The sequence below is a fragment of the Papaver somniferum genome, chromosome 3 (genome assembly GCF_003573695.1).
Source record: "Papaver somniferum cultivar HN1 chromosome 3, ASM357369v1, whole genome shotgun sequence".
Lineage (NCBI taxonomy): Eukaryota > Viridiplantae > Streptophyta > Magnoliopsida > Ranunculales > Papaveraceae > Papaver > Papaver somniferum.
Window position 1 is genome coordinate 202,469,796 of NC_039360.1, and position 11,158 is coordinate 202,480,953.

General features: G+C 40.7%; 1 protein-coding gene and 1 pseudogene across 1 annotated transcript; one reads left to right on the forward strand and one right to left on the reverse strand.

The window, feature by feature from the left end:
* The first annotated feature begins 380 nt into the window (after positions 1–380).
* On the forward strand, positions 381–2,419 carry LOC113362260 (annotated as a pseudogene).
* An 8,361-nt stretch (positions 2,420–10,780) lies between these two features.
* Positions 10,781–11,158, reverse strand: LOC113360540 (nucleophosmin-like). Its single transcript, XM_026604043.1, has 2 exons — positions 11,054–11,158; positions 10,781–11,011 (listed from the first exon to the last, which is right to left on the reverse strand). Exons 1-2 carry the CDS (start codon positions 11,156–11,158, stop codon positions 10,781–10,783), a joined length of 336 nt encoding a protein of 111 aa, XP_026459828.1.

The window sequence follows — 11,158 nt, forward strand, 5'->3', positions numbered from 1 at the left end:
TTAATGAGGTGAATGCTTTGTTAGATTCAACCCCTTTGATAGACACTAGTAATGGCTGGAAACCTAAGTTCGAACCTCTACCCGTTTCTGAGTCTACCCTAGTTCCTTCGTTAGAAAAGCCTCCTAAGTTGGACCTTAAACCATTAACGGTTTCCCTGAAGTATGTGTTTTTAGGCCCATCTGAAACTTTACCTGTGGTTATAGCATCCGACTTGGATAGTGATCAGGAAAGTAGGATAGTGACCGTCCTTCTGAATAACAAGGAAGCTTTACGGTGGACCATAGCAGACATTAAGGGTATAAGTCCTACTGATTGTATGCATCATATCTATGTAGAGAGTGACACCAAACCTTCTAGGGAGATGCAACGTCGACTGAACCCTAATATGAAAGAAGTAGTTCGAACCGAGGTTCTTAAGCTGTTGGATGCAGGCATTATCTACCCCATTTCAGACAGTAAGTGGGTCAGCCCCGTTCAGGTTGTTCCAAAGAAATCCGGTATTACTGTAGTCCAGAATGATAACAATGAGTTAATCCCAACCCAGGTGACCACGGGTTGGCGTGTCTTTATTGACTATAGTAAATTGAACAAGGTCGCTAGGAAAGAGCACTTTCCCCTTCCCTTCATCGACCAAATGCTAGAGAGATTAGCTGGAAGTAGCCATTATTGCTTTTTAGATGGATACTGCGGTTATAATCAGGTTGTTATTTCCCCATAAGACCAAGAGAAAACCACTTTTACCTGTCCCTTTGGTACGTTTGCGTATAGACGCATGCCTTTCGGGCTATGTATTGCCCCTGCGACCTTTCAGCGTTGTATGCTGAGCATATTTTCTGACATGGTAGAACAGGTTCTTAGAGGTCTTTATGGATGATTTTTCATTGTTTGGTTCGTATTTCGATGAGTGCTTGCATCATTTGTCATTAGTTTTGACTAGGTGTAAGGAAAAGAATTTAGTGCTTAATTGGGAGAAATGTCACTTCATGGTTCGTTCAGGAATTTTTCTAGGGAATATCGTATCTTCGAAGGGTATAGAGGTAGACAGAGCCAAAGTTGACCTTATTAAAACTTTATAGGTCCCAAAAACCGTAAGAGATATTAGGTCATTCTTAGGGCATGCAGGTTTTTATCGTCGATTCATTAAGGATTTTAGCTTAATCTCTAGAACTCTTTGCAATTTGCTTGCAAAATACGTTAAGTTTGTCTTTGATGATGCTTGTTTAGAGGCTTTTGAGAAGCTTAAGAATTTACTCACTACCTCCCCCATAGTCCAGGCACCCAATTGGAACCTACCCTTTGAGATCATGTGTGATGCTTCAGATTATGCTATTGGTGTTGTGCTAGGTCAGCGAGAAAATAAGTTACTTCATGTGATTTACTATGCTAGAAAAACTCTGAATGATTCCCAGTTGAACTATACCACTATGGAGAAGGAACTATTAGCTATTGTGTTTGCCTTAGACAAGTTTAGATCCTACCTCTTAGGTTCTAAGGTCATAATCTTTACTGATCATGCTGCTTTGAAGTATCTTCTTTCCAAGAAGGATACTAAACCTAAATTGATTAGATGGATCCTATTGTTGCAGGAATTTTCCTTAGACATTAGAGATAAAAGAAGGTGCAGAAAATGTAGTAGCAGACCACTTTTCTAGGATTGTTGTGGATACTCTTAATGATTATCCTCCTGTTAGGGATAGTTTTCCTGATGAACAACTGTTCTTTGTTAACCAAGCACCTTGGTATGTGAATATAGTGAATTATCTTGTTACTGGTCGAATGCCTCAACATTGGGGTAAGCAAGATCGTTCTAGGTTTTTAGCCGAGGTGAAGCACTTCTTTTGGGATGATCCTTATCTATTTAAGTATTGTCCAGACCAGATTATTAGGAGATGTATACCTGAGAGTGACCAGTCCAGTATTATATCCTTTTGTCATGATCATGCTTGTGGGGGTCACTTTAGTGCTAAGAAGACTGCTGCTAAGATATTGCAGTGTGGATTCTATTGGCCTTTGTTGTTTAAAGACTCCCATAGTCACTGTGTTACTTGTGAGCGTCGCCAGAAATTAGGAACCATTTCCTGTAGGAACATGATGCCCTTGAACCCTATTTTAGTTGTTGAGGTCTTTGATGTGTGGGGTATTGACTTTATGGATCTGTTTCCTAATTCTTTTGGTAACCTTTACTTCCTTGTCGCTGTAGACTATGTCTCTAAGTGGATTGAGGCAGTTGCGTGCAAAACTAATGACCATAGGGTTGTGATTGAGTTCTTGAAAAAGAATATACTTACACGTTTTGGTACACCGCGAGCTATAATTAGTGATGGAGGGTCACACTTTTGTAATGGACCTTTTAGGATTTTGATGAAGAAATATGGTATTACACATAAGATAACTACCCCATATCATCCACAGACTAGTGGTCAGGTAGAGGTTTCCAATAGGGAGATAAAGCGTATATTAGAGAAAACAGTTAATTCTAATCGGAACGACTGGTCGTCTAGGCTTACTGATGCCTTATGAGCTTATCGTACTGCGTTTAAGACCCCCATTGGAACGTCGCCTTATCAGCTTGTGTATGGCAAGGCATGTCATTTACCTGTTGAGTTAGAACATAGATCTTATTGGGCTGTTAAGCAGCTAAATTTTTCACTTGACAAGGCAGGAGCCCATAGGAAACTCCAGCTCAATGAGTTGGAAGAGATTCGTATAGATGCTTACGATAGTGCGAAGGAGTATAAGAACAAAATGAAACTTGTGCATGATAAGAATATTTTAAGAAAGTCATTTTCTCCAGGTCAAAAAGTTCTTTTGTATGATACCCGCTTGCATCTTTTCCCTGGGAAGTTACGTTCTCGGTGGACGGGTCCTTTTATTGTTCACACTGTCTTTCCTCATGGAGCTGTTGAGATCGAGACACCATATGGTAGTAGTTCTTCGAAGGTTAAAGGTCAGAGATTAAAACCCTTTTTAGAACCCTTTCCTACAGGTGAAGTTGAGGAGGTCCCTCTGGAGGACCCTGTTTACCCTTGATTGACCATCGAGGCGATTGTATGTTGTATATTAGTTTTTGATTTCTCTCTTCACCCAGGTACTATCTTTCCGACTTCTCTCTTTACTGATTCCTCATGTTACTTTGCTTTTTGGTATTGCTCTTTCATTAGAAACATTGAGGACAATGTTAGATTTAAGTTTGGGGGTGGGGAAGAAACTTTTTGTTAGCTTTTAGTTGCAATAAATAAACTCCAGAGCCTAGAAATTTATGCTTATTAAGGTTGACACTAACCAATCTAAGTGGATGGGAACATCTTGGTTGTATGAGTTGAGGAACCAATCTGATTAGATGGAAACATCTAAAGAGTCTATTCATAAAAGCACAGAGCTCAGGTGTTAGAATTAAAAAAAATATGGTAGTTTCGCCATAACTCGTTGAATCCTAATCCCTTTTGTTTTTATTTCTTAAGTGATTTGGGTGGGGCACATGACTCAAGTTGTTACCATTACTGGGTGAAATAGGGTGATTGAGATACCAAAAAAAAAAAAAGTTTGAGACCAGACCATCAGACCAACCGGAATAAATTCAATAAAGTCGACCACTGGTGCCCTTGTATATGCCAGTTGTGTTGACTTATAGTTAGGTTTATCGACCACTGGTCCCCTTGTATATGTCAGTTGTGTCGATATTAGTCAGACCGGTATCTCAGTCCATTAGGATAGGTTCATCTTGGCAGAGGCCTTCAGACAGATATGGGAAACACCGTTCACTTTGAACCATCTATTTTTCTCTTTATCCATCTTCTTAATCTTTCCATGTGATTGGTTGACTCCGGTTATGATATTTAGAAACTATCTGAGTAGAGCTCTGAAATTTATATATGAATTTTAGTATGATGAGTGCAAACTCGTGTACAACAATTGGAATTTCACATCAGGGTACTTCCTCCTATAGTCAATGATTGTATGCCAACCAAGGAGATTCTTTAGTGCCTTCAAAGGTTCTACGTAGATAGCTAGGGTCTGGAGTAAAGGTTTTGTGGGTACACCTCTGGTAAACCCTCCGGAGACAACACTCCGCCGCTAGGGCCACCTATCAGTTTAACGGCTTGCTGCACGTGCTAAGTGTAGTCATTTTATATTAGATTTGCTCGAGGACTAGCAAATAATAAGTTTGGGGGTATTTGATAGACACATTTTTGTGTCTGAATTGTCCTCAGTGTCTCTATTGCTAGTGCTTGATTTTGTACTTATTATGGTGTTTTTATGTTTGTGTAGGTGTTTTGGAGAAATACACTTGTGTGGAAAAAGTTGCTCAAAAAGTGTTATTTGGACCCCCGGAGGACATTTGCTATACGGACCCCATATTTTGCTAAGGGGCACCCAAGGTTATGAGTAGCCCAAATTCATCCTCAGCACCCAATTACTAAGGGGCACACTACCTGCTATTTGCACCCCAAGAGCACCACCTGCTATTTGCACCCCTGGTTTGGTTAGGGGGACACCATCTTCATCATTTCAAAAAATCGTTTTGGCGGGAAAAGCTCACGGGCTGTAGCAGATTTTGGATTCGCATTTTGGACGGGAATCAAAGAGACTAAATGGCTGAAACTCTTTGGGATGACGTGATTGGGCTTATCAGGCTTGGTAAAGGCCTTTGGTTCGATCCAGTTTGGCTGGATATTCCGCAAGAAGAAAACAGGGTAACACGTTCAGGCGAGAAGTTTTCACGAGATTTCTTGTTGTTTTGGAAAGATTATATGTGTCTGAGGCGTGTTGAATCAATCTTACAGCGTGTACGATCATGTTTGGAGTGTTATTACATCATTTTAGCGCGTGAAATGTTAATTCAGGTTAGAAAATATTTTTTTTACTGCCTGAAGTATGAAGAGATTATTCGGAGTAATGAGGAGATATTCGAAGGCCTGTGTATTATATATAGAGTGTTCGAGTATCAGAGAAGGGTTACAGAGAGTTTGGGGGAGATTACAGAGCTGTGAAAGTCGAGTTGCAGAAGAATCACCATTTCTGCTGCTGTGAAGAACACCAAGAACATTAGGCGCGCAACAGCATCCGTTTCTCAACAGTGGAAATGACACACATGCGAGGGTCGAGAATCAGCGACAGTACTCTGTTCTATCGTTCTTTTTAGTTTGTAACACTTATAACTATTGCAAAACCGGTTTTTAATAGTTTATTCTCTATTTCATCTTTGTAAACACCCTTTGAGCAATAAAAATGAATTTTGAGTGTGTTTCCAACATGATGATGAGCTAATTCTCCCACAGCCAAGGCAATGAGGAAGCTATTCATGCATGAATAATGGGTAACTATTTCATTTTCTCTAATTTTTAATTCACTGAATCTTAGTCACTGCTCTTGCAGAGTTTTTAAATCTTTACATAATTTTCTTAATTACTTGTGATTCAATTTGATAGATTATACTTTGTTTAATCAATTGATAGTCTATGCTTGGGGAATACAATTAATATTTGAGAATATGTTTGATTAATTGTGAATTAAGAAATAAGGGACTTAAAAGATAATTAGAGTTTTGGATTATTTTCCATAATTTATTCATGTTGATGGTGGAATCAGTGTCTTGGTTATTCCTAATAATCTTGAATTAAGTTTTGTTTGTTTTTAAATTTCATTAAATCTAAAATCTTTACTTTCACAAGTCTCAACGAACTTTTTACTACAACTCAATTTGAAATCACATCACACTCCCGGTTCCAAACCTGTCAAGCAACCGCCCAGGAAATTCAGACACGAATTTCAGGAATAGATCAAGGTGGAGATCCAGAAACTACTAGCAGCAGGAATCATCAAACCCATTCAACACCCAACGTGGCTGGCGAACATTGTCCCAGTCAAGAAGAAAAATGGCCAGATCCGATGTTGCGTGGATTTCAGGAACTTGAACAAGTGCTTCCCGAAGGATGACTTTCCATTTCCAAACATTGATATGCTCGTTGATGCAACCAGTGGTCATGACATGTTCTCATTCATGGACGGTTACAGTGAATATAACCAAATCAAGATGTACTAACATGATGCTAACAAGACTGCATTCTGAACTCCCATTGGAAACTTCCACTGCACAGTGATGCCTTTCGGCTTGAAGAATGCAGGAGCCACTTATCAGCGAGCCATGACGGTAATATTTCATGACATGATGCAAAAGCAAGTAGAAGACTATGTTGACAATGTGGCGGTGAAATCGAAAACTCGAGCATCCCACCTAGACATTCTAAGACAAGTCTTCGAAAGATGTAGAGAATAAAAACTGAAGATGAATCCTCTGAAATGTTCTTTTGGTGTTTCTTCTGGAAAGTTTCTTGGATTCTTAGTCACTGCAAAAGGAATCAAGTTCGATCCATACAAAACAAAAGCCATTACTACCATGCCTCCTCTACGAACTGTGAAAGAGCTCCACAGTTTCATGGGCAAAATCAATTATATCCGACGTTTCATTCCTGTACTTGCTCAACTCATTGCTTCATTCACTCCTCTGTTGAAGAAAGGAGCAAATTTTGCATGGACATCCGTTCAACAAGAAGCACTTCAGAAAATACAGAAAATATTACTATCACCTGCTGTCATGAAATCTCCAGTGCAAGGACGACCGCTGAAGCCTCCAGCGATGTCGCTATTGGAGCACTCCTCACCCAAGAGGATGAAGAAGGCATCGAACGTCCAATCTACTACTTCAGTCACACAATGAGGGATGCTCAACTCCTATACCCAAAGGCTGAAAGAGTGTGTCTAGCATTGGTTCATGCAATTCATAGGTTCAGACATTATCTACTCTCAAACAGGGTCGTGCTGGTGGCCAAAGCTGATCCCATAAAGTTCTTACTGTCGAAACCTGCTTTGATCGGGAGACCAGCAAAATGGCTACTTCAAATGTCAGAATTTTACATAGCATGCGTCCCTCCAAAAGTAATAAATGACAAGAAGTTGCAGACTTACTTGTTGCTTTCCCTGGAAAAGACATCACGATGTTGCATGAAGAAGTGCCCGGTGAGTTTCCAGAAATTTCAATCATTCAGGAAGAAACATAGCTACTATATTTTGATGGATCTGCCACTCCGAGCAATGATACTGGTGGAGAGGGCATTGTGATAGTATCTCCATCCGGTGAAGTCTTCTCACACTCATTCAAGCTGGATTTTCACTCCACCAACAATTCAGCAGAATATGAAGATTTTCTGCTAGGGTTATCTTTAGCCAAGAAAGCCGGAGCAAAGCACTTAGAAATCATAGAAGACTCAAATTTGTTGGTCAATCAAATGAATGGCGTATACTCTCTCAAAGAAATAACACTTGCTCCATTCAGGACCGAGGCGCAACGACTATTAACTCATTTTTCTGATGCAACAAATGTTCATACCGGCCGTACCAACAATAGACATGCTGATTGTCTAGCAACTCTAGCATCCAAACTGCAATTTGAAGGCTCCGAGAAATCCATCCATGTACAAAGGCGCTTTGTATCATCTGCTTGGCTTACTCAAGTCGAAGATGCTCAATCGAACGACTGGCGGGCGCCCATCATTCATGAATTGAGAAATTATCTTACAGAGGGGAAAATTAGTCTCAAGGAGTTGAAAAACTTTTTCCTGCTGCACGGAGCATTATATTACGGCAATCCTAATGGATCCCTGTCACGATGCTTTGGAGATGAAGAAGCCAGTGAATAAATCAAATGCATACATGAGGAAGTATGTGGGAAAACCCTAGTGGTCACACTCTACAGAAGGCTTCAAAGGCTTGGTTACTATTGGCCCTCTATGGAAGCTGAGTCGAGGATGCTGCAAGGATCTTGTCCCAATTTTCAGACACCACCTCACCATTTGGAGATTCTAACAATCCATCACACTTGGGACTATAGAGAACCGTACATAAAGTATCTTCGCGACAACGATCTTCCATCAGAGAAGAAGGGAGCAATCAAACTCATTCAGAGAGCCAAACGTTTTGTCTACCGAAAAGGGATTTTGTATCGCAAAAGTTTTGGTGGGAACCTCCTGAGATGCTTGGCTGAACACGAAATTCCTACAATCTTGAAAGAGATGCACGAAGGTGAAAACCAAGGAAATAAGAAATTATTTCTCCAAATTCATGAGAAACATTATTGGCCAACCATGGAAGATGATGCGGCCGCCTATGTTCGGAGATGTCATCAATTCCAAGTTCACGGTAACCTTATCCACACTCCTTGTCTCCCATTAAATTCTGCGAGCAGTCCATGGCCCTTCTACAGCTGGGGACTGGATATTATCGGGAAAATCAATTCAGAATCTTGAAGAAACATGAATACATCATTACAACAAGTGAGTATTTCACCAAGCGGGTTGAAGCTATTCCTCTTCGAAGCACCTCTTGAGTCACAATTGCAGCTTTCATCAAAGAATATATCATATGCGGAATCGGTGTTCCTAAACACATTATCACAGATAATGGAACTCCTGTCGCCAACAAACATGTTGCATAATTTCTCGTGGAATATGGAATTAAACAGATTTTCTCCACACCATACTATCCCCAAGGAAACGGACAAGCGGAGAGTACCAACAAAACCTTGATCTGGATTCTCAGTCGAACAGTTCATGAAAATCCACGAACGTGGCATGAGGAATTACCCATGGCTTTATGGGCCTACCGTACCGCACCAAGGAGTTCAATTGGGACTTCACCGTATTCTCTTGTCTATGGTGCTGATGCTATCCTCCCAGCTGAGATCAACATTCCCTCTGCAAGAATCGCGGCGGCCAGTAGAGTGAAATGGGATGAATCCGAAGTATCTAATTCGAGGATTGCTGAGTTAGACATGCTTGAATCGAGAAGGACCAAGGTAGAAAAATATGTGGAAACCTAAAAACATAGAATTTCCAAGGCATACAACAAAATGGTAAGACCTAGAACATTTCAAGTAGGACATTTGGTTTTGAAAACAGCAAAACATATCCAGCAAGACATGTCCACCCCCAAGTTCTCTCCTAAATGGGAAGGGCCCTACGTAGTTACCAACGCAATATCTAGCAGATATTACAAAATATTAGTTGTTAATGGAGGAGTCGAAGGAAACATCATCAATGACAAGTGGCTCAAGGCGTATTATGCTTGAACGATCCTCAAAGTATTAAATTTCTAAATGTAATTTCCGTTTTCTCCAAAATAGTATAAAGTATGCTCATCCATTCAAAATTCAAAGTATTTTATGAATCTCACAAGAATCTTTCAATCATCTACTTTATTCAAAACAAAATCTCAAACCTACATAAAAAAAAATTCTCTCTCAAATGCTCACTCAGAGCAAACCATCCAACATAGGATAATCTCTATAGAAAACCCTGTAAAGCTTCTTCCGGAAATTTTTGGTTTTCATTTTCAAGTCCTGTACCGCCTTCTCAACTCTTGATGACTCCAAGGAAAGTGTCTTCTCCTCCTCCGATATGGCAGTGGTCGCAGAAATCGCATCAACAGCAGCCGCCGCCTTGTGAATTTTGATCATCTCGAGCCTATGACGAAGCCAGCCTATGTTGAATTGCAGGGTTTCACAGTTTGAAATCATCTCGTCCCATTTGTGCAGTTCATGATTCTTGACATCTCGTAGATGCATCCGGTTCATCTCTTCAATGATCGGTAACAATCCTGCAACTGTAGTCAGGAGGGTTGGCAGAAAGCCTTTCCATACTTCGGTCGTAGCAATATGCCCATACCTTCTCCAAATTTTGTTATTCAGGGGCGCGTGACACTTGGGAATGACGAAACCACCACCAACTTCATTATTCGGTCAATTGTTGATCATGGGAGCCTCAAACGGGAGTCCAGCTGTTGGATACTCAGGATAATGAACCCTAACCCCAGTCTCCACCGAATCAGTAGAGTTTTCGTCAACACGGTTGCTGCTATCATCAACCACAACCACTGATTTCTCCTTCCTCCTTTTTCTAGCATCGACAACAACACGAACATCAACCTGCGATGAAACGAAGGAGTATTTAATTTTATTGACCATTGAGCATGGTAAAACCTCAGTCGAGAATTTATGGAATTACTTACAGATGCTCCGGCATCAGCATGAGCCGACCTGTACCGAGCAGGAGCTTTAACGGTCTGTTTGGGTCTCAAGCTACAAGAAGAATGATGATTCTTCTGATTATCCTGCGACAAATTATTTTATTTTAATTAATCATCCTGATTGAACAAAGATAAAATAAAATGTTTAACTCACCGATATGGATACTACCACAGCATGTTCGGCGCGAGATTCATTTCCGGAAGAAACACTGCTTCTGGACATGGTGATGAGAGGTAGGATTGTGATCAAAAAATCTTCTGATAATACACAAAGGAGGAAGATGGTCGACTATTTAAATAAAACCCTAAGCATTGCAAGTCAAAAGGTGGATGCTTATCCCATAATGATAAACAAGTCTGTTGCGGTTTCTACTGAAACCCTGAATCTCGAATCAGATGTATGACGAATGGGAGAAGCGTAACAATACTGGGGACTGACAGTTCGGGCGTAATCAACATTACGATTATGGATTGATTGTCTGGCAGGCCACGTGTAATTGCACTCCGTGGACAATTATCGTCTACGTGGACATTGGTCCATCGACTGGAGATATGAGGAAGATTTGGAAAATAGATAAACAAGGGATTATGGTTCAAAAAATAATCTCTAAAGAAACATCTCTACATCCAAGCTGCTCAAATAACCAGAAAATATCTACTTCGACAAAAAAAAAATCTCAAAGAGATTCAAGACCAAGACTAATCGTCAGATTCATCGGAGTCATCAGATTTGTCAGAATTATCGGATTCATCATCGTCGTCTTTCGCGGAATCCTCTTCGAGTTCTTCGTCGGAATCTCTATCAGATTCATTGACAAATTCTGGATGAATATCAGGATCGCTGTATAATGAGTCCCGGTACTCTTCTTCTTTATGCTCAGCTTCAAGGTCAGCTTTGACTAGAGTTGCACAAGACCCGGTCCAAAATACCTATAACGTTCAGGAACCGAAAAACCCGGACTTGTACCGTACCGGACCCGGAGTTGCCGGTACATGTACCGGTTCTGAAAGTAGAGACCCGGAGTAGGCCGGTACAGGTACTGGTTCTGGGGTGAGTCCCTGCCTGTCCCGACCCAT